The following is a 24,524-nucleotide window of genomic DNA, read 5'->3' as shown; positions in this document are numbered from 1 at the left end:
TTTTTTTTTTTTTTTTTTTTTTTTTTTTTGTTCTTTTAAAAAAGGCATTGGAAGTATTGTGGAAGCTGGAAGTGCAGAGGTCTGCCTTAAGGTGGGAGGGAGCCAGCAGCCAGGCAGTCTGTCAGAAATTAAAATGAGGAAATAAGGGTGGAAAGCCTTTCGCTCCTTGAAAGAGAAGTGAGTTGGAGGGACAGACAGGGCATGCAGTGGGATCAAGTGGTTTGCCGGGTGGGAATGATACCTTACAACACATTGGAAATCTATGCCTAGAGCAACAAGTAGAAAGGACCATAAACTGAAGCCTCGTGCACATTAGGAAATCAATCATCAGCTCTTCACTTTGATTGTTCTGCACAAAGAGAGCATCTGTGCTTAGAAACCTTGGCTGATGCGTTTTTTATGCCACAGTTAAGTAAATGGCAAGGCAAAGCTCCTGTGGCTGATGCGTCGCTCCTTGGGTCAGCTGTTGGTAGGCCTCATCACTTTGCTGCACAGCTGCACTCGTCTTCCCTGTTGGCCCAATGTTTGTTCTGCTTAAGTGATCTGCCATGGATGCCCCTCTTACCTGTGCACTGTGTCTGATTCATGTTGTTTGCACCCTTCTCTTTTTGTCCCTTTCTGTAGAAACACTTTTATGCATTATTTTTTTAATCATTGTTTTCATTCCTCTGTTCTGCAGAGGATAATAGCCCTGGTCATTGTTCATGGCCACAATTCTATGTATAAACACACTTCATCCTAGATTTCACACTCTTTTGCAGGTTAAATATAGTGTTTTTCTAGCTGGAAAAAAAAACAAAGTAATTTTAGCAGAAGCTGCCCAGTGGTTAGGGAGATTCAGCTCTGGCATCTCGAGGCTTAGTATATATGTGTGTGGCTTTCTATGAATATGAAAGAGCCAGAGTAGCTCAGGAGGTTGTGATTTGTGTAGCTTATTAATTATTGTTTCAGGCTTGCTTCTGTAGGTAAAGGATGGGAGAGGAGATCCCTGAAGAAGAGGCTTGGGAAGAAAGTAGGTTTTTGTTTCTTGGTTTTTGTAGCTGACAAACAAGTCCTTGCTGAAAGTAGAAGTTATCCTTGATTTTGAGCCTGTGTGGTAAACTCTTAATCTGCACTGGAGGCGTGAGGAGTGAACACTGCAGGAGAGATTATGAAACTTGCAAAGTGTGAAAAAGCCAACATTCTACTACTGGGCTGCAAGTGCAGATTGCTGTTAGAGAAACAGGCTGTCTGCATTGTGCCATTTGGGGGAAAAAAAAAAAAAAAAAAGTAGTAATTTATTCAACAAATTCCCCATATTCCATAATCAGAGCAAAAAAATATCCAGAATCTGGAGCTGAAATGGAGATCTCAGAACAGTGCTTGTAGCTCAGATGAACGTCCAGTTTGGCTGGGAGGGTAGGATTGAATATGCCCAATGCCACAGCTTAACTGCCAGTTTCACCTCTTGGAAAGCATCCTGTTCCATTCTCCCCCAGTCCCATAGCTGTCCCTTTTTCGTAGGTCTGTACAATGGCCTCAGTAGCTGCGCTAAATGAAATATAAAGGAGCACCAGTACCCCAGTATACCTAAAAATTCCTGCAGCTGCTTTGGTGTTGTAAGGACTGGGAGTGCCTGAACCTTATCTATTACAGCACTAACTAGTACTTTGGTCTTTCCTGACCAAACTACCACCAGGAATTTTACTGACAGGCCCAGACCATGTACTTTTTGAGGATTTATAGCCCATCCTCTTTTCTGCGGATAGGTAGTTAACAAATCTGCTGCTTGTCCTATCGCCTACAATGAATCGGATATCAACAGGAGATCATCAGTATAATGATACAAAATAACATTATCAGGTTTCCTCCAATCAGCCAGGTCACTAAATTATGACAGCGCGTTGGCGAATGCACGTACTCCTATGGCAGGACCTGAAAGTCCACTGCTTGCCTCCCCATGTAAATGCAAACTGATCGTGCGATTCTTTAGCAATTGGAATACTGAAGAATGCATTTGCCAAATCTAGGACACAGTGGTAAGTTTTTATCTCTCTACTCAATATATCCATTACGGAGGCAATATTGGGTATGGCCGCATGAATAAGTGGCATGGCCTTCTTTAACTCTCTGTAGTTCACCGTCATTCTCCATGTTCCATCTCACTTCTACACTGGCCATATAGGGGAGTTATACAGGCTATGTGGAGGTCGTAAAATGCTTGCTTTTTCTAATTCCTGCACTGTTCTTGATATTTCATCTTACTACCTGGGAATCTATATTGTCTTATATTAGTAATCCGGCGCAGTTTTCGCAGGCAAATGGGCTTATGCTTCACATGGCCTCTCAATGTTGCCTGCACTGCCTGGACACTAATACCTTTGTTGGAGTCTGAACTCTTCCACAGTCATTTGGAGAGCCACACCCCATAAAAATATCTATGCCCAGGATGTATTCTTGGACTGGGGCAATAGATACGTTATACTCCCAGGGTGGGAGACACCCAACCCCCAATTTCCAACAGGTCTGGGTGACTAGAATGGTCTGTCTCCCAAAACCTCCAATCATTACTCTATTACCATTAAATCTAGTTGGATCTCCATGGATTATTGATGTTTCTGCCCCTGTATCTATAGTGCCATAACTCTTTGAGTATTCTTTTGAGACCAGAAAATCGTCAATTCCATGTAGTACCTCTGATCCCTTCTGGAGCCCCTAAGGGGACTAACATTGCTTGTCACACCATCAGCTGTGCTATTGTCAAATTTTTTGTTTCTGATTGCCTGAGACACCTGAGGGGGCTTCTTTTTTCTAATTAGGAATTGTGAAATCCTCTAGGTTCCATGTTGATGTTGGTGCTCTATCTATAACTCTTACCCTCGTTTTTTTTTTTTTTTAGGGTAATTTTGAAATTTCTGATCATCCTTCTGCTGTCTCCAAAGCTGAAGGAGGATGTGATTGGGCTGGCAGTTCAATTTTTGCGAATTGGACCCCAGCCCGGATAAGGTCGTTAAACATTTGCTTCCTGGAAACCTTTACAGGCCCCAGTTGAGGATTTCGTAGAACTAGCTTCTTAATTTTAATTACTGGGAGTACCTTCCTGTACTGCTCAAATATTGAGCCTGGTCCACAAGTGCTGTGTCTTCCCCATGTCTGCCACTAATTGGGCAGCCTGTTGGACCACAGACTCTGAGGCCACTAGGGGGTTCAGTGTAGAAGCTAGGGTCCCATATAGATGGTAAGGGGTCTGTTGTAAGATCAAGTATCTCATATCTGCCGAAAATCTTACCATATCTGGACTTTCGAATGAGTCTTCATATATTCCCTCCCTTATGCCCAGTTCGCTAATGTAATTTTGAAGGTCCTCCATGTATTTAATGGCATATCTCATTTGTTTGGCCGTACCATTAGTTGCCATTAGCCAATTGGTTTTCATTAGTACAGTGGATGCCTGCATATAATCTTTGCCTAAGAGCAGGGTGCATCGTCATGGTGGCCAGTTTAGATATTTCCGGCCCATGAACCATGATGCCTTCTGCCCCTGAATCCCGTAGTCTTAGTAACCAAGTTGGTACACTTTCTTTTGGTTCCTGCCAGAATTGTTGTACCACATCCATTAATTCTGTTGGCATGTACGGCCTAGCTGCTACATGTAAATGTGTCTGGGCAGACAGCCACTGATAAGGGGGCACCCCTGCTGGTCTATCTTGTATTTTCTTTGTTTTTTTGGGTTATAATAGGATGGAGCTCTAGGGAATCCGTCACAGGGGGAGCCTCTAGATCTGATTTAGGATTTTTATTTGCCTGCTCAAGAGCCAGGTCCGTTGTTTCAGAAATGTGGTCGTTATAATTGAAATACACACCTGGCCTATTGGAAGATGCAAAGTTGTTTTTTTTTCCGTTTAGTATACTAAGTTGCTGTTCTAATTTTTCAGTATGATCTTTCAATAGCTGGTTTTCACTTTCTAAAGTATTGGCTCTCATTTCAGCTTGGTTTAAAGCATTCAACAGTGGCCATGCCATTGTAGAGGCAACTAAATGCCATTCTTTTGGAGTTTATATGTCTTTATCTAGGCCTTGAAAATCTGCCGCCATGCAGAATGGGGAAATATTCCCCATAATTTGCTGGGGACCCCATTTTTCAATTATGGTTGCCAACGCATAATAAGGGAAACCCAGAAATCCTGCAATCTGTACAGGGATCATTTTATCTTGGAGGGTAATGTTCTCCTCCCTGACCCACTCTATAGGTATTCCAAAGAAAAGACATTATATATTTTCTAGTCTATTTGGCATGCTTGGCTTGCCAAGTTTAAGATCAGTAAGTATACAGATGCAGTAAAGTATTGGATGATCAATAAGTATACAGAGAAGTTATGCTAGTAAGATTATCACATTGGAAAAGATAATCAGAGATAAATGAAAAGTGCTCACAAGAAGTGATCTCCAGAGAGAGATCCTTCCTCAGTGGCATTCAGCCCTTAAATGGGATCTAGGAGAGGTGGAGTCAGGCTCCACCCCTTCTGATCACACAGGTGAACTGCATTCACCTGTGCTCCCCAGCACAGGCTGACCCAGTGCTTGCCTCAGGTGGTCAATCAGAGGTTCAGGCCATGATCCAACAGTTCCCATACACCCTCAGCACAGGGACAGGCACATAATGTATGTCCTAGAACATCACTTGTCTGTTGATCCAGAGATGCACACTTGCCTGCTGCAAGTCTGATACCTAAGATCAGCCTCATATAAACTAATAGTAACTTTTTAAAACTTATTCAGTAAAAATACACAGCTGAAGTACTTCCTACCTGAACGTTTTAAGTTCTGGGTAGCGTGAAGAGCCCATGTTTCTTTCTCTCCTGCTAAAGCTTCCTTTTTTAGCTTTATCAATTCTATGATTCATTCACAAATTTTCAATTCCAAATAGAGTCTTTATTTAATGAGCATGGTATTTTCTCAACATGTCAGTATTGTGGTTTGATTGAGACGTGTTTTCAGTATTGAAAATGCTCCAGGGTCTTGAACTTCTGTCATGTAATCTTGCATTGGAATAAGTGGAATTGTGAGAAGATCAATGAGGATGATCTTTGAAACAGACAATAGTATGCCACAAAGAAGTGGCTACAGATTGAATGTGCAAATATCACATTTCTTGCTATTTAATGCATTGTATATGTCCAGTGCAATTAAAAAAATCTGAGATTGTCAAAATAAAATATAGATCTACTTTAGTCAGGTAACCATGTAAATATTCAGGATAACAAAGTGAGAAAAGATGGAAATTTTCTAAACCCTTTTGTAATAATTATCATTAAGTATAGTATATGCATTAGGAACTGTTCTCCTACTTGCTAGTTTTGTCTGAAGTGGAACTGTTCTTAAATAAGAAGTTTCACAACAAAGATGAGGTTAGGGCTGGCTTTTATTCAGATTATTGAATCCTGGCTGAAAAGACAAATATAATTTGCCATTGGCAGATATTTATTACTTAAAAAAAAAAAAAAGTTGAAAGAACACAAGATTGAACTTTTGATAATTAAATAATTTCAAATAAATGCCACGTACCTGGAGGTGTTCAAGGCCAAGCTGTGTGGGGCCCTGGGCAGCCTGGTCTGGTGTCTGATTAAGTGTCTGGTGTTGAAACAAGGTGGTCTATAATGTCCTTTCCAACCCAAGCCATTCTGTGATTTTATGAAATAAGAAATAGATGTGGCATTCAGAGGATGGCACATTTGCCATTGTGCTCATCTTTTAAATATCTCAGTAGTTGAATTATTAGAACATTTTCTGTACCTGAGATGAGTCAGTCTAATCTACATGAAATGGACCCATTGCATGACTGGAGGTGGCTATGCTTCTTCAACTTTCCTTCCCCCACATTCATCACATGAGCTGACATATGATTCTATGTATGGTATTCCTTTACACACCTTGTGTGATTACATTGTAGGGTCATATTCATATGCCCTGGTAGGTAGTCTTGTATTTACCTGTGAATTGATTATATCCAAGGCACAGATCTCTCTACCTGTTCCAAATGTACATAAATTTATATTCCCCAAAATTCTGAAGAAGAAGAAAATGCATCAGGTTGTTGATTACCAGAATAATGGAGATGGCACATACACTGTAAACAGGAGTATTCAGGGGAAAATTTTAAGAGCTGAGAGGTCAAGAAAGTCATAGACTGTATGGACCTGTGGACCATAGACTTCTCCTCCGTTGTCTAGATTGGTAGAGTTGATGGAGTAGGAACTGTTTAGGTAGAAGACTGTCAAAATTATCTCTGTAGCATGGATAGTTTCACAGAATGGTGAAAAGATGGAAGGGACCTTTGGGAATCATCTGGTCCAACTTCTGCTACAAGCAGAGACTCCCAGAGCAGGGTGCACAAGGTGACACCCAGGTGGCTTTTGAAGATTTCTGAGGAGACCCTACAACTGGGTGACCTGTGCAGGTGCTCCATCATCTGCACAGCACAGAAGTGCTGCCTACTATTCAGAGGGAGCCTCCTGCATTCTAGTTTGCCTCTCATCCTGTACTGAGCACCACTTGAAAGAGCCTGTTTTCATCTTCTTTGTGCCTTCCATTCAGGTATTCATAGGCATAGAAGAGGAAGAGATCCTTCCTGAGCTTCCTCCGGGCTGAATAGCACCAGCTCTCTCTGTATGACCTCATGGGAAAAATATTCTATTCCCTATATCATTTTCGTGACCCTCCATTTGTACTCTGTCCAGTGTGTCCATGTCTCTCTCTCTCGGAGTGGGAGACCTAGTGCTTTAGGTGTGGCTGTATTAATGCTGAGTGGGCAAAAAATGGGTGAATGGTGTCCCTTAGAGGTCCATCCTGAATCTGACACTTTTTAATATATTTATCAATAACCTAGATGATGGGATCAAGTACATCCTCAGCAAGTTTGGAAACTATACCAAGTGAGTGCTGCAGTTAGAATCGTGGAACATCCTGTGTTGGAAGGAACCCATGGGGATCACTGAGTCAAACTCCAGGTTCCATATAGGAGCACACAAAAACCCAGGCATATAACTGAGAGCATTGTCCACTGAAGGCTCAGTGCTATGAATCTGATAATATGCTAGAAGGGAGGGATGCCATTCAGAGGGACATGGACGAGCTTGAAAAGGGGGCCCATGTGAACTAAATGAGGCTCAAAAGTGTTGCAGTTGATTGTGTCAACACCAGGTAGTTGTATAGACTGGGAGAAATCCTTGTGAGCAGACCTATCTAGACAGAGTTAGAGATTTTTGGCAGATGAAAAGCTTGACATGAACCAGCAGTGTGCATTTGCAGCACGGAAGGCCAGCTGTCTTCTGGACTACATCCAAAGAGAGGTGGTCAGCAAGGAGAGGAAGGTGACTGTCCTCCTCTGTCCTGCCGTTGAGTGGCCCCACCTTCAATACTGTGACCAGGCCTCGGGCCTCCAGCACAAGAAAGACATAGATCTTATTGGGTTGAGTCTAGAGGAGACCACAAAGATGATCAGAGGACTGAAGCATCTCTTGCGTGAAGGAAGTTTGAAGGAGTTGGGCTTGTTTATTTCGGAGAAGAGAAGACTCTGAAAGACCTCATTGCGGCCTTCTAGTATGTAAAAGCTTAAAAACCTTTTCCATGGGTAGATAGCAATAGTTTAAAGCCATTCCCTTTTCTCATGAAAGAGGGTATATTTGGATTGTATATTGGGAATCTTTTTTATTCAGGTTGGTGAGACACTGGCGCACTCTAGCTGCCCAGAGAAGCTGTGGGTGCCCATCTCAAAGGTGTTCAAGACCAGGTTGGATGAGGCCCTGACTAGTCTGATGTGGTGGTTGGTAACCTGCCCGTGATAGTGTTGGAACTGGGTGTTTTAAGAACCCTTCAAGCCAAGCCACTTTGTGATTCTATGCTTGTGTGAAGGATTGCTTTACTTGACCTGCTGGTAATGTTTTGCCTAACACAGACAAGAATACTGTCAGCCTTTTTAGCAGCAAGGACATGCTGCTGACTCATATTCAACTTGGTGCCCACCAAAACTCGAGGTCCTTACCTGCAGAGCATCTTTCCTTCTGTTTGTGTGGCACATATGCATCAGCTGCTACCCCCAGTTTCCTGCATCCTTGAATTCACTGAGACTGCCCTCTGCCGCACTGTTCAGATTGTTAATGAAGATGTTAATCAGGACCCAGTATTGACTCTGTAGGTACAACTAACTATGCTTTACACAACTAATCACTACCCTCCACATCCAGCCATTCAGCCAGTTTCGGATCTACCTTACTGTTTCTTCACCCAGCCCATACCTCAGCAGTTTTACTATGAGGATCTTATGGGGGGCAGCATCAAAGGCCTTACCGAAGTCCAGGAAGACAATATTCACTGTGTGCAGTCGTGCAGTGTAGTTTGATGTAGATTGCCACAGTTAATGGGATATTTTTATCCTTACAGTATGTAATGTTGCTGCATGTAAAATGATAAAAAGTCTAACCACTTCCTGATTTTAAAGAAAAAAACAGAGAATTAGTTTGCAGAATCCATGTTGGTTGCATATGCTACACTGATGCAACTATTGCCTACCCCTGTTAATTCCACGTGCATAGAAGATTTTCGTGTACATTAATTGCTTTGTAATAAAAAAGTACACTAATGTTAGGTTCTTTGAGACAATGTGAATTCAACAATGTAGCTAGCTGTTGCTTTATCTGAATCCAATGTAAAAAAATTACGAGTAAACCCAATGAGGAACATCAGCAGGTACTCAGAAGTATAGTATTGAAACAGATGGCAAAATTTGTAATAATCATTTTGAGCTTAACTGATTTGTATCTTTAAGCTATACTCCTGCCAAACAAAATACAAGTGTAATTTATTAGAATTTTTTTCCTGCGGATCTGTATTAAGCATTTGCTTGAACTACTCATTGGGAAACTCAGCAGGGCTGTAAAACCCCTTTTTTCTGCTGCGATATGCAAGCTTGTTTTGGAGAGAGTTGATCTAAGGTGGTGATTTTATTAAGGTACTAATTCCCCAGTTCCCTGTGCACAAGACTCTTCCAAATTCATCAAAGCTAAAAACTTGCTTTCAACAGCTGCCAGAGATGTTCTTGGAGTCTTCAGCTAATCTAGGTTTACCTTAGCATATCCTGTTCAACCAGTCATGGAAAGCTTGTATAGACTTCTGTTTATGAAATTCTTGGAGAAGAGTCCAGGCCTAATAATCGAACTCGATGCATACAGTAGCTCATTGGCATGTCCATTCTCTTTTCCCATCTGTTACAATGGCACTGTGCCCACTGATATGGTGATATGCCAACCTCAGCAGGGTGCACAAGCCAGTGAAGAGGCATGGTTTGGGTAAAAAGGCAACTCTAGAAGATAAAATCTGATCCCAATGGTCAGTACAACAATAGGAACAAAATGCAGAGTATGAACAGAAGCAGTGTTGCAGAGCACTTCCCCAGTTGAAATGGATAGGATCTGTTGGAAAGTGACACACAGTGGGTATGTTCTTATGTCCGTGCTCTTGGCACATATGAGAATGTAAGCAATGAACTGTTGATTTACTGTGATTTTTCTATAATGTAGTGACTGATTTTTATATTTTTCAAGCCCTAGGTTTTTGCTATTGGTGTGTTTGTTTGTTTTCCAGAAACAAGAGTTTAAGGTCTTCACTGTGGTTTCTAAATATTTACTGTACTTATGTAACATATTTGCTGTAGACAGTATGATCTGCATGGTGAATGACATTAAAAATGTTTTTCAGTAAGCATTGTTACAAGGCTGACACTTGCAAAAAAAAGTTCTGCTTTTCTCAATATTATCCTAGCCTATGTTCCATCTTGCTCATAGTAGTTTTCTTGAGAAAATTAGAATTCCTTCGTTAAATATTTCTGGTGTTCTGGTAGAAAATGAAGAGCAGTACATTATAATGCTCTTAAGCAGTATGTCTAAAATTTGGCATATATCCGTGAATATACTGACACTGTTGTAGATTCTGTCAGTGACAACACCATTTTTTTTACAGGTATCTACAGGAAGCATTAGCGTTTTCAGGAATGCTGGAAATATTAATTTCTTACTCTCCTAACTCTTCTCACATCTATTAATGTCTTTAAGTGTGTCTATGAATTCTGAACTCTGGCCTGCTCCAAGGCAGGCTAAAAATGGACACAGTTACGGAGATGGCGGTGATAGTTCAGGTGCCACTTCTTCAGACTTTAGGAAGCTGGTCTCTGTTGCCAAAAAAGATTTTTCGCTTGCAGAAACACTGCTGTAGCTTGGAAGGTGTTGGTGCTATCAGAATAAGTGATAAGCAGTGGTCTTGCATGATTGTTTGAAGGGATGACAAAAAATAATCTTTCTTTCCAGTGGGGAAGTAGGGTCTCCAACAATTTCAGAGGCATTAGATGATCTCCAATTAAATCACAGTCCTCTCCAGAAGGTCTTTCAAACTACTATGTCGTATTGCTGTCTGGTTAGAGCTTTTGAAGTGTAGGTTGTTCGCTGAAGTTGGCAGTAGCAGCATCTTCTGGATGTTCCTGCACTGATTTGCTCAAGCATAGGTCAAGTAGCAGCGTAACTTGTCAGCAATGACTAGGAAACATGTATTAATTTCATGTATTTCTATATTTTTGCTTACTAAGGATGAGACTACCTACACTATGTAATGACGTGTGTTTTGAGAAGCTACTGGCAAAATAGTCATTTAAGGAGTTAATTATCTTGGTCAGCTAACTGTAACCTGCCTTGTTCTTCTCTGTGACACTCAGACATACATGATAGTGTTTTTCCTTGCATCTCTGTAGGCTACATTTTAAAAATATGCTACTCAGAATGTGAATTTTGTATTTCTTTTTCAGATTGAAAAGAAAGTTAGGTGAGGCTGAAAAGGAAGTAGGTGATTTCTCATCTCATCATTTCTCTTTAAATCGCAGTATAATTGACTTGTCTCCCTTAAAATAATAGTTGAATTCTAAGGTAAGATTATGAACTAAAAGTATGTTATAATGAGAAAGGGTGGCAATACTGAATTGCACCACAAGATGTCATTCGAACAGTTTGTGCAATAGAATGAAATGCTCACAGTGAAACAGAGATTTCTTAATTTCCTGCTGAAAAAAGAACTCAAATCATCAGCAGAATAAACTCAAATCATAGCATGTATTCACTTCATTTTTCCATGTTGTATGGCTTTGAAATCAATTTGTGGTTCTCTTGTCAGTGTTGTATACAGGCTTGTTCAGGCAATTGCATGAACTCTAGACTAGAGTAAACAAATTTATTTTAAAGATTTTACAGTGCCTGTAGACTGAAAGGGGGGAGAGTGGGGGAGGGAACCCTGATTTTTATGAAGGGAAGGGACATAGAGAGTGTTAAGGTGTTTCTTGAACTCCAGCAGTTCAGGGCAGTGCCCACTGCCTTGGGCAGTCTGTTCCGTGTCTACCACCGACTGGAGCAGAACCATTTCCTAATACCCCCAGACCCCCCCTGATCCATCTCCATGCCATTCCCTCAGCTCCTGTTACTGTCACCAGAGAGAACAGGCTTCTCCTCAGCCTTCTCTGCTCTGGGCCGAACAATCCAAGAGACTTCAGCTGCTTCTCATTCATGTTACCCTCCAGACCCTTTATCATCTTTGTAGCCCTGCTTTGGACATTCTGTCCTTCTTATATTGTGGCAAGCAAACTGTATCCAGTGCTGGAGGTGTGGTTACACAGAGCAGTGTGTGGCAATCCCTCCCCTCTTGCACCTACAGAGGAATAACCACATGCATCAGTATTCAGCTTAGGGGATGACTTGCTGGAGAGGAGCACTGCAGGGAAGGACCTGGGTGTTCTAGTGGACAACAGGTTGGCCATGAACCAGCAATGTGCCCTTGTGGCCAAAAAAGCCAGTGGTATCCTGAGGTGTTGTCTTGATCCAGTTATGGGAGGGAGAGAAGGTTCTTTTTTTTTTTTTAATGTGTGTATACAATCATGGTCTCTAGAAAATAATTTGCAACTTCACCTAATTATCCCCAACAACTGCTGTTAAGAGAACACTTAATCCACACCGTTCACAGATATTTATTATATTTCCTACTCTCAAACAGCAATACCATAATGTAAAACCTATAAATTATTATTCACTACATTTCTAACATACCTTGGTACTGTAATAAGTACCTCAGTAATTATAAGACTTTCATATAATGCAGAGGTTTCATAAATACCAGAACTGCAACTGAAGTCCAAATAGCAATGAAACAATGACTCAACCACTAAGATTTATTTTAACTGCAGCTTAACAAGATATATTGTATCTTGGAAGCAAGATTAAAACACAACAGGTCAGTTGTTTGCCAGACCAGTTTATTAGAAATCCTAGTCACTAAGATGGGGAGGGGAAGACAGGCGATCGTCCCCCAGATTCCTGTGTGAAGCTGGAGTTACTTGGTCATGGACCAGGTTTTCTGCCAGTAACACTCCTAGACACTCTCTTTTGAAGGCAACCATCTTCAAATAAATGCTTTCAAATGTAAAATTGTGCACGCAGTGATGTTGATTGTCACATGGTAACATCCACCACTCACGCCCTATTGTAAGTTAGAGTCTTGCAAAAAATGCCTCAGAAAGTGAGCTTTGAGTGAAGAAAGAAGGGCTCAGACAGGTGCATTAAAAAGAGTGACCAGCAGGTTGAGGGAGGTGATCTATCCCCTCTACTCTGCCATGGTGAGGCCGCATTTAGAATACTGTGTCCAGTTCTGGGATCCCCTGTTCAGAAAAGCTGGGGATCTCCTAGGAGAAGTCCATCTGAGAGCAACAAAGATGACCAAGGACCTGGAGCATGTCCTTTGGGCTGAGTAACCTGGATCTGTTCAGCCTGGGGAAAAGAAGACTGAAGGGTGTTCTGATTAATGTTTATAAATGTCCACATGGAGGTGGGAGGCAAATGGATGAGGCCAGGCTCTTCTTGATGGTGTTTAATGGTAGAACAAGGAGGGATGCCCTAAAACTTGAGTACAGGAGGTGTCATACTAGCATGCAAAAAGTTGAGAGCGCTGCAACAAGTTGCCCAGAGGGATTCTGGAGATTACTTCTACAGAGATATCAAGACCCCACCCCTGGACGCTTATGCTTTAGCAGGGGATTTGGACTTGATGATCTCTTGAGGTCCTTTCCTTCCTCAAAGATAGGACTTAATTAATGTAGAAGTGCCAAGGCAAGAAAGCTTGCTCTGTCAGTGTGCATTTTGTGCTTCAAACCTGGTAACATTCGTATGATTTTCGACTTTTTCTTGGAACACTTTGTTAAGCTGCAGTTAAAATAAATCTTAGTGATTGAGTCATTGTTTCATTGCTATTTGGACTTCAGTTGCAGTTCTGGTATTTATGAAACTTCTGCATTATATGAAAGTCTTATAATTACTGAGGTACTTATTACAGTACCAAGGTATGTTAGAAATGTAGTGAATAATAATTTATAGGTTTTACATTATGGTATTGCTGTTTGAGAGTAGGAAATATAATAAATATCTGTGAACGGTGTGGATTAAGTGTTCTCTTAATAGCAGTTGTTGGGGATAATTAGGTGAAGTTGCAAATTATTTTCTAGAGACCATGATTTAGCATTTTATTGAAGATTAAATAGTTATTGCTCCTAGCACTTTCTGATGGTTCCTTTATGAGAAGTGAAGGGAGAGGTCCAGATTTATCATTGGCATAGCTGGTTTACACCAGCGATGCAGAGATATTCCTACCCTTTTTGTTGTGGGTTGCTTTTTTGTTGTTGTTGTTGTTATGGTAAAGTTGGGTGATGTTGCTCAGCAGAATCTGAAATCCATGTTTCAACTTAGGCAAGAGGCCAGTTTTTGTCACCACATGAGCATTAGCAAGAGTGAGGAATATGGCATACACTGAGTTGTTCTTTAGGTGCTGTAATAGGAATGGAGAATAATGGTCAGGTTCTTTTACAGCTGAGTCTCACATCCTGCTCAGTTGCTCAGCGCTGTCTTAAGATCCAGGTAGTTAAAATATTTTATCACCATGTTCTCTTGAATGTCAAGCTCAGGGCTTATTGGCTTTTATTTTCGGATGTGGGAGTAGTCATTTTTTTTTCTCCCTGTGATTATTTTATATGCAGAAGGCTCATGAAAGAGAATGAGAACTGGAAAAATGTAAATGGCAGTCGTTTTCTTGGTACCTTTCTCCAAGTAGCATCTAGAAAATAAGTCCTAACCTGTAGACCTGTCATTAATATATCTTGGCTATATCTCTGTTATGGCAAAAATATTGCAAAGACATAAAAAGAGAGCGCACTTCGAAGTCGGAAAGACAGGTTATCTATCTTACAGGCTACAGTCAGAAAACTTGAAAGCATCAGATAAAAAATAGAAATCCTTTTCTGCTTAATGTGGTCACTCTGAATCTCCAGCCAAATTATTGTACTGAAGAGTAGAACTTTGCGGTGATAGTTACAAAGGTAGTTGATTAAATAATAATAAGTATTAATATAACAAAGCAGTAAGAAGAAAACTATACCTTTTTTGTTAGGTGCTATAAAGGTTGTATTTCATAGGCTGTTCATATACTATAAATGTTGTGTTTCATAGCCTGTTTATGTTCTATGTGTCTGTTTCTGATTAAAGTCGCACACGGATGCTCTCAAAACCATGCAACTTATTAGGACAGTAGGAGATGTATTATACAGAGTTTAAGATGTAAGACTACAGATGAGGGAAAACGTCTATGCTTTCTTAGATATGGTGGTTGTCAGACTTATGGGATTCTTGTTTTTGTCTGCTCCCTGAGAGGAGGAGAGAAAAGCAGAGGGGAGGGAAAGGTCATTTCACTGCTTCCTAGTGTTGGGAAGGAAAATGAACTTAGAGATTATGTCTTTACTCTGAAAGTTTCTTTCTTTGTACCTATTTTTGTTGGGATGAATGCTGTCCTGCTTAATATAGCTCGGTATTATCCATAAACTATCTCATTTGGCTTCTTTAAATCTAGTTTTGGATGCTGAAGTAATAAAGTTCAGTTGCCTGCGGTGTGTAGTGACTGTAGACTACAGTCACCCTCCAACTTCTAGCAAGGAGAGGCAAAAGTAGTGAAGCAGCTGAATGGTTGCTTTGCACTTTCCTAAGCTCCTGGCACGTTTATGTAAGTGATTAAGGCATTATTTGTCTAGTGTGTGCACTGTAGAACTGTCTCTTCAGAGTAACTAATGAGCGTAGAAACAGCATTATGAGGATTATGTTTGTTTTGTTGTGATTTTTTTTCTTGCTTGCTTTTTCTGAGGGATTTTACTTAAGAATTGAAATTCCCTTAAATCTTCTTAGTGTTCAGAAGATGGAAATATTGATATTCTACACAACATACTATAAAAGACTGAAATACATTTGTCTTTAAACATTGTTAGAGGCTTTTGATAAGAGCTGCTTTTGGACGGAAATGACCTTTGAAATCTACATAGGATATTTGTTTCTAGAAGTTAAAACAGCAAGGGAGTGAGTATCCTGTTACATAATAAGACTGTAAGATTTTTTATTTTTTTTTTTCAGTAGTCTTTAGTTTCTGCAGGCAAGCTTAGCTGAGTGCAATTGGCTGCTTCTTTTTTTTTTTTTTCTCTTTTTGAATACTATACTTTAAAGAATGGAGCAAAATTCTACAGTGCTGGATAAAATAGTGGAGGTTTCATGCACTATTAAATCTGCTTTTAGAGTGGGAAACTTTGAAGTTACGCTGAAACCATATGTAAGTGTTGAGGAAAAAAGGCTTGCTGCTAATGATCCTTATGAAGACATGGAACAGTGTTTTGCTCTGTAAGTATCTAATGCCTACTAATCCTGGATTACTGTTTGTGCTAGAAAAGTAGTTTTTTTTTGTTTTTTTTTTTTTAAGAAATTTTAAAAAAATCATCAGTTACTCTAGAAATTAACTTCCAAATGGATTAACCAACAACTTATCATTCTATTTTTCTTGAGTTTTTTTTCCCCTATGCTGCTTTTTCTCTTAGAAAAGCAAATATTTTTTTCAATGTCTCTGAGGTATATCTTTCCTATTAACTCTTCAAAATGTTTTTATTGGTGATACAATAGAATATTTTCTGTAAGCAATTAAAAATGCATTTCATCATTAATTACATTTCTCCTTTTTTCTGAATTTCACCTTTTAGTCTTTATTCACAACAGCATTATTATATACTTGGTTGTTTCTATCATTCCCAAATTCTGTCAATGAGTTGTCACCTGGTGTTTATGCTGTGTAACTTCATTTCTGCTACTTGGTTTTCAAAGTGCAGTCTTGTTTGTATATTTCCTACTTTTTCTTTGGAAATTTTGATTACATATTCCTATTTCCTAAGTCAACTTTTTGGATAGTATTTTAGCTAGATAAATATAGACCTAAGCTTGAATTTTTACATGCTTTCTCTGAAGTCTCATTCATTCAACATTTTTTGATTATTTGGTCAGATCTTAATTTTTTGTTGTTGTTGTTGGTTATGCCAAAAAACTGAAACATCCTCCTACCAATTATGTGAAAAGCACTAAACACTGCAACTAAATCACAATTCAGTTATATTATTCTGTGTTATACCCTTTGCTGGTATCTTGATCTCAATTTTTGCATAATTGTGTGAGATGGGAGAAGGAAGCTGGAAGCGGTAGCGCAGGACTAGAAGCAACTTTCTCAATTTGACTGGTAGAGAATTAAGTGCACAGGAAAGGGGAGCAAAGAAAGCTATCTCTGGCCAAGACGAGGAATACAGAAAATTATCAGAAGTTAATCAAGTTAGACTTTCTGAAAAGTTAATTACAAATACTATAGAGACTTTAAGAAAAAAAGTAAAATATTTTAGGGATAGGAAGGGGTTTTATGATGGGAATTGGCAGGTTTCATTGACAGAGCTTTAAACTCCCGTATGAATGGGAGTGGGGATGAAACTGGGTTCACTAGAAAGGAGTCTGAAGGTAACATGTCTCTGCTCGTAGGAGAGAAAGTGCTAGCAAAGTCTCAGTCTTGTGTCTTGGTGAAGGAGAAGGATAACACACTATTTTGTAGGAAGAGCACAAGGGTTGGTGTGAGATCGGTTACTATGGAAACACCTGAGTATGGTCAAGAGGGTATTAGGACTTCTTCCACCCTAAAGATGGCCTAGCTGAGGTGCATTTACACTAATGCACGCAACATGGGTAATGAACAGGAAGAGCTGGATGCCTTTGTGCAGTTGGAAAACTGATATAATTGCCATCATGGAAATGTGGTGGAACGATTCACAGCTGGAGTGCTGTGATTGATGGCTACCAAGGCAGGAAAAGCAGTGGTATGGCCCTCTGTGTTAAGAAAAAACATGAATATCTAAAAATTAATGATGGTGATTATAGGGCTGGGAGCTTCAGGGTTAGAATCAAGGAGGTCTGTAAGACAGACATTATCATGGAAGTCTGCTGCAGGCCACCCAACTAGGATGAAGGGGTGGATAAGATACTTCACAGACAGATGGGTGAGGTGTCAGGGTCTCTACTCCTTGTTCTCATGAGGACTTCAACTGTACAGATATCTGCTGGAAATGTAAGAGAGCAGAAAGTGATTAGTCCCAACGTTTCCTAGAATGTGTGGGAGATAACTTCTGACACGGATAGCGAGGGAGCCAGTAAGAAAAAGCATGCTCCTGGACCTGCTGTTTGTTAACAGAGAAGGTCTTGTGGTCGTCTGGTGCAAAGTGATCACCAAATGATGGATTTTATTCAGTCCTTGTTGAAGCGAGGCGAGGAGTCAGCAGAACTGCCACCTTGGATTTCTGTAAGGCCGACTTGGGTCTCTTTTGGACCACAGTTGAGAGAGTCCCCTGGGAGGTAGTTGTGGAGGGCATGGGATCCCGCGAAGTCTGGGAATACTTTAAGGAAGAAGCGGGAGTTGACCATGCACAAGTCATGGAAGACAAGCTGACGGGAAGGAGACTAGCCTGGCTGAACAGAGATCTTTGGCCGAAACTCAGGAACAAAAGCAAAGGTTATGGTCTTTGGGAGAGGGGGCAAATAACTTACGAGGATTACAAATATGCAGTGAAGCTGTGCAGGGAGAAAATTAGATAGGCCAAAGCCCACCTAGAGCTAAACATGGCCACTAAGATAAAGGAGAACAATAAATATTTTTATAAATACATTAACAGTAAGAAGAGGGCTAGGGAGAATCTCCATCCCTTATTGGAACACAGTGACCAAGGATCAGTATAGCTCAGGTACTTTGCCTTCTTTGCCTCAGTCTTAGTGGTAAGACTAGTTGTTTCCTGGATACACAGCCCCTTGTGCTGGAAGATAGGGAAGGGGAGCAGAATAGGCCCTACATAATCCATGAAGAATTTTTTTGGATCTGCTTCAAAAGCTGGATGATCGGAAGTCCATGGGACTGGATGGACTGTACCCTGGAGTGCTGAGGGAGTTGGTGGATGTGGTTGCTAAGCCATTCTCCATCATTCTTTGGCTGCCCTGGCTAGCCAGGAATGTCCCAGTGGATTGGAGACTGGCAGATGAGATGTCCATCGTCAGAAAGGACCAGAAAGGTGATCTCGGTAGCTACAGACCTATCAGTCTCACCTTGGTGCCAGGGAATGTTATGAAACGGATAATCTCGAGAGCCATCATGGACCAATTAGAGGACAACCAGGGGACCAGGCCCAGTCAGCAGGGGTTTGTGAATGCTAGATCATGTTTGACAAACCTGACACTGTTCTGTGACAAGGTGATCAGCTTAGTGGATGTAGGTAAGACTATTGATGTGGTCTGCCTGGACTTCAGTAAAGCTTTTGAGGCTGTCCCCCATGACATCATCATTGAGAAGCTGGCTGCCCCCAGTTTGCATGGGCATGCACTATGCTGTGTGAAACACTGGCTGGATGGCTGGCCCCAGAGAGTTGTGGTCAATGGAATTAAATCCAGTTGGTGGCCAGTCACGAGTGGTGACCAGGGCACAGTACTGCAGCCACTCCTATTTGACATCTTTATTAATGATTGTGATGAGGGAATTAAATGCACCCTCAGTAAGTTTGCAGATAACACCAAGCTGGGAGGGAGTGGATCTGCCTGAGGATTGTAAGATGCTACAGAGTGGCCTGGATAGACTGGACTGATGGGCCAAGGTAAACTGCAGTTTAAAGTTTTATTAGAACCAAGTGTTGGATCCTGCATTTGGTCACAACAACCCCAGGCAAAACCCTACAGGTTTGGAGGGGAGTGGCTGAAAAGTTGCCTGATGGTAAGGGACCTTGGTGTACTGATGGACTGATGGCTGAATATGAGCCAGCAGTGTGCCCAGGTGGCCAGGAAGGCCAATGGCATCCTGGCTTGTATCAGGAGTGGTGTGGTGAGCAGGACTAGGAAGTAATCCTGCCCCTGTACTTGGCACTGGTGAGGCCTCACCTCAAGTACTGTGTTCAGTTTTGGGCACCTCAGTACAGAAAGGACATTGAGATGCTGGAGCAGGTCCAAGGAAGGGCTACAAGGCTGGTGAAGGCTTGGAGAATGTGCCCTATGAGGAGAGACTGAAGGAATTGGGGCTGTTCAGTCTGGGGAAGAAGAGGCTGAGGGGAGACCTTATTGCTCTCTTCTAATATCTGAAAGGTTCTTATAGCAAGAGCAGGGTTGGTGACAGGTGGCAGGATGAGGGGAAATGGCCTCAAGTTGCATCAGGGTAAGTTTAGGTTGGATATCAGGAAACACTTCTTTACATAAAGGGTTGTTAAGCAGTGGAATAGGCTCCCCAGGGAGGTGGCTGAGTCACCATCCCTGGATGTGTTTAAAAACCATTTGGATGTGGTGCTTGGGACATGATTTAGCGGAGGGTTGTCAGTTAGGGTAGTATTGTTAGGTCCTGATTGGACTCAATGATCTTTAAGGTCTTTTCCAACCTGACCAATTCTATGACCTTAAAAGAACACTGCTTTCTTATATAAAAAATGGCTATGCATCTGAGGGAAAAGTGCGTGTGTGTGTGTGTGTGTGTGTGTGTGTATTTATTCATACGTGCATATATGCATAGTGTCTAGAATTGTGATGATACAGAGTTGATCATGGACACACATGAAGTGAGATCAAAGACCGAAGTGTAATGCAGAGAGAGATAAAATGCAGAAAAGTTACAGTTAGTGGAGAAGATCCCAAGAGGTTTAGAAGAAGATATGAGACATCACAAATTTAGCATTAATTACTTTTACAAATGAATAAACTTGAAATAGTACACTATATGTTAGTGTTTGAACTGATGAAGAAGGGAAACTATATGCTGACCTTAATAGTATTGAATACTATAGAACAAAGCTGTTTGGGAGTATAATTGGAAGGAGAGAAGCAAATTTAAAAATAAAAATGAGGTTTTATATGTTTTTAGTTTGGTTTACTAGAATTATTATCATTTTTTTATCTTTGACTATACCTTTTAACTTCTGTGTTCACCAAGGCATGAGCATGGTGTGGATTTCTCTTGAGTGAGCAGGGAATAGATGCAGTCTCTTTAGAATGACTGTCTCTTGCAAGTATGAGAAATCCTATTTAACACTTCGTGAAGGAATGTGACGAAAATTTATGATCTAATTCTGTTTTCTTACTTAGACCTCCATTTTCTCTGCATCTGAAATTATGATTGATAAACTGGAGTATACTTAAATCTTCATATACACTTTTGAAGTCCTGTCTCTGGAAACCTTTCCATGAAACCTTTCGCAGTGGACAGTATGGAGGGTTTGTAGGCTTGGAACATTTTCAGAGTTCTTTGGAGTTTGGCATGTGTCTTTTCTTGGGCAACTACATGGTTTATATATTTCAGTACTCAAGAAATCAAAGAATCTTTCATATATTTTCAGAGTCTATAAATACAATTAATCCACATTAATAAACTGTGATTCCCTTGCATCCAAAAAGGCAAACAAAGTTAGAGTTTGCATTAGGGATTGCTCACGAGGAGCTGAATCTGTGAAAGAATGTCCTTTGCAAGTTAGTAACTTCACATTGGAATTTTGTTTTGGCTCTAGAAAGTATTTGGACATTATATGTGTCTGACCATGTAGCTGCTTTAATCTTATGGGATGCAGAGTGGATACACTATCAGTCGGCAGCTTTTTTCTCAAGGGGTTGGATGACAATTCACAATTCATAAAGGCAAATATGAAAATAAGGTTATGTGCTGGATTCTTGGTGGAATTTAGGCCATCCTAAAGTGTGCTGATGAGTTTCTCAGTTATTTGAGTGAAGATGATATTGTATTTTAATATAAGTCAGTCTCAGGCTGTTGCGTCTGGCCCTTGCTGTGTGGGAGCTTGATGGGGAGTAAAAGAAGCGTCAATTCAAAATGAAGTATGCTTTTGCTTCAAGACATCAACGCTCAGCTAACAGCACATTAAAGTTGTGTGTGCTTGCTTTATTGGAATTGGATAGATTCTTTTACTAAGACTGTTATTCTAGCCCAGAATGTCAACAATGCAATTTAAAAACGAGCAAGAGGGAGCAGCACTTTGTCTTAAGCTGCTGAAGTGATGCAAGGGTATACACTTGATATTCTGACCCTTTTTTTCTTTTTTTACTATTTCTAATTGAGATTTTTCTGTGTTTCTGTCTTAGAAATGAAGACCTAAAACAAATGCTGGAAAGCAGTAAAGATTCTGCAAAGCTGGATGCAATGAAAAGGATTGTTGGGGTATGTGATTATTTATTTGTTTATTTTTCTTCTTGGACATGAATTATCACAGAATCACAGAATTGTAGGGGTTGGAAGGGAGCTCCAGAGATCATCGAGTCCAACCCCCCTGCCAAAGCAGGTTCCCTACAGCAGGTCGCACAGGTAGGCATCCAGGCAGGTCTTGAACATCTCCAGAGAAGGAGACTCCACCAGCTCCCTGGGCAGCCTGTTCCAGTGCTCCGTCACCTCACTGTAAAGAAGTTCTTGTGCACATTTGTGCAGAACTTTATGCTGCAGTTTCCGGCCGTTTCCCCTTGTCCTGTCTCCACACACTGCTGAAAAGAGTCCGTCCTCGCCATTCTGCCCCCCACACCTCAGATATTTATAGACCTGGATCAGATTCCCTCTCAGTCTTCTTTTCTCAAGGCTGAACAGACCCAGTTCACTCAGCCTTTCCTCAGAGGAGAGATGCTCCAGGCCCTTCACCATCTTCGTGGCCCTCCGCTGGACTCTTTCCAAGAGATCCACGTCTTTTTTGTACTGGGGAGCCCAGAACTGGACGCAGTACTGCAGATGAGGCCTTACCAGGGCAGAGTAGAGGGGGAGGATCAGCTCCCTCGACCCGCTGGCCGTGCTCTTTTTAATGCATCCCAGAAATTATTTTTTTTTAACCTCACAGATTCTGCACAAAGCTGAAATTTGAATATCTGGATGGTGTTTAAAAGCTGCTGTGGAGTCTTTAATTTGTACTTTTCTATCAAAATATATACAGTCACACACTTTTAAAATATCTGTTCTACAGTGCCAATATGCCTGTAAATAATTGTTTTCAGTAAGGAGGGAAGATGAGTGGTGCAGTTGACTTCGTGGAGGGAAGGGATGCCATCCAGGAGGACCTGGACAGGCTTGAGAGGAGGGCCCATGCCAACCACATGAAGTTCAACAAGGCCAACTGCAAGGTCCTACACCTGGGTTGGGGCAATCCCAGGCACAGATACTGGTTGGGTGGAGAATGAATTGAGAGCAGCCCTGAGGAGAAGGATTCGGGAGTGTCAGTTGATGAAAGACTCAGCATGAGCTGGCAGTGTGTGCTTGCAGCCCAGAAAGCTAACTGTATTCTGGATTACATAAAGAGAATTGTGACCAGCAGGTTGAGGGAGGTGATTTGCCCCTCTACTACGCTCCTGTGAGATTCCACCTGGAGTACTGTGTCCACTTCTGGGCCCCCACCACAAGAAAGACTTGGAGTTGTTGGAGTGGGTCCAGAGGAGAGCCATGAAGATAATCCAAGGACTGGAGCATCTCCCTTATGGGAACAGGTTGAGAGAGCTTGTACTCTTCAGGAAAGAAGGCTCTTGGAGGATCTTATAGCAGCCTTCCAGTACCAGATGGGAGTCTACAGGAAAGCTGGGGAGGGACTTCTTAAAAGGACATGTAGTGACAGGATGAGGGGAAATACTTTTAAACTGGAAGAGGGTAATTTTAGATTAGATACTAGGAAGAAATTATTTACTGAGAGGGTGGTGAGACACTGAAGCAGGCTGCCCAGCAAAGATGTAGATGCCCCCTCCCTGGAAGTAGTCAAGGCCAGGCTGGATGGGGCTTTGAGCAACCTGGTCTAGAGGGAGATGTCCTTGCCTATGGCAGGGGAACTTCCCTTCCCATCTAGTTTGGAACTAGATGACCTTAAAGGACCCTTCCAAACCAAACCATTCTATGTTAAAATATAAAATTGCAATTGAAGTTTTTCTGAAGGAACTGTCTTAATTCAGCAGTCAGGAAGCAACAGGAGTTTGTTGGAGTGTATTTAAAAAAAATACATTTTACATTTGTTTTTTGTTTTTTTTTTTTTAATTTGAAAACACGTGTTTTTTTATTTCTGAAAAGTATTAGAAGAATGTGCTGTGGAAATCTGATCAGTATCCAGTTAGCTTTCATTCTGGAATCTTTTGCTTTGGAATCAGAATCAGTTGCTTTCTCTCACGGGTCCTTCAATTTCCTTTAGATGCTCTTTTTTTTTTTTTTTTTTTTTTATTTCATTTTGCTTGCTCTTTATGTGGCTTAATCCTCTCTAAGCACATACTGAAGTGCGTAGTTGCTGGCTATATCCTGTGTTACTGTTCTTTCCTTGGATCCTAGAGCTAGTGACTTCTCCCTTTCTTTGGTATCCTCTAACAATGGAGATTTTACTCAAGTTGGTTGTCTCCAGCTTTTCCCTTTGCAGCCATGGATCCTCATAAAGACATAATTTATGTGTTAGTAAGCATGGCCCTTTGAAGGGCACTGTTATGTAATTTCTTCTGCTTTGCTCAGTAAAAATCTTTCTTTTGTTTATTACTGTGATCAGGAGAGCTGGAGAGAGTTGCAAGTTGCTTTCTTCTTGTTCACAAAGCTGGCTAGATCTTTAACTGCACTTGGAAACTTTTACAACTGAAAGCATGTGTGTGAGGCAATTGGAAGCCTCACAATTCTGGATTTTCCCTCTTGTAAGATGCTCAAGTTTCTAGACTGTTCCCTATTTTTAGCTTCAGTCGTTGTTCTATATACTACACAGAGCTGGAGAAGTATTACTTTCTCAGATGGCAGTAGGTGCCTCCAGTGTCTTTGATGGTTTTTTTTTTTTGTTGTTTCACCACTGCTCTGTTTCTTTAAGCGAAAATAGTCGTCTAGCTCATGAGGTTGGCTATTACTTGACCGACAGTGAGTTGCTTATGTTAAGATGCTCTGTTTTCAGTCTGTTCCATGCATTTAAAGTATTTACTGCTATCTTGTGTTTAAACTGTGCCTGGTACCAACCTTTGGCCCATGTAGCCAGTTGGAACAACTAGCTTTACAGGTCAGGACTGGGACCTTGTGTAATTAGTATGAGGCCTGTAGCTGTAATAATGTTCTTGCTGGGCACTGAGACA

The 24,524-nt window shown here is 41.0% G+C and overlaps 1 protein-coding gene across 2 annotated transcripts in view; it reads left to right on the top strand.

Annotated features, from left to right (window-relative positions):
- The window catches only part of AP3B1 (adaptor related protein complex 3 subunit beta 1), a 159,899-nt gene that overhangs the window by 570 nt on the left and 134,805 nt on the right, over positions 1–24,524 (top strand). Inside the window, exons 2-3 of one of the 2 annotated variants that reach the window (XM_042825767.1) lie at positions 15,666–15,767; positions 21,558–21,633. In XM_042825767.1, coding sequence (XP_042681701.1) covers positions 15,666–15,767; positions 21,558–21,633 — 178 coding nt within the window. The remainder of the gene's footprint in view (positions 1–15,665; positions 15,768–21,557; positions 21,634–24,524) is intronic. The other variant, XM_042825768.1, reaches the window with a different exon arrangement.

This window comes from Centrocercus urophasianus, unplaced genomic scaffold (assembly GCF_019232065.1).
Source record: "Centrocercus urophasianus isolate 14NV4802_14NV808 unplaced genomic scaffold, USGS_Curo_1.0 seq_25, whole genome shotgun sequence".
NCBI lineage: Eukaryota > Metazoa > Chordata > Aves > Galliformes > Phasianidae > Centrocercus > Centrocercus urophasianus.
Note: the sequence above shows the minus strand (reverse complement) of the source record. Positions and strands in the feature narration are given on the sequence as shown.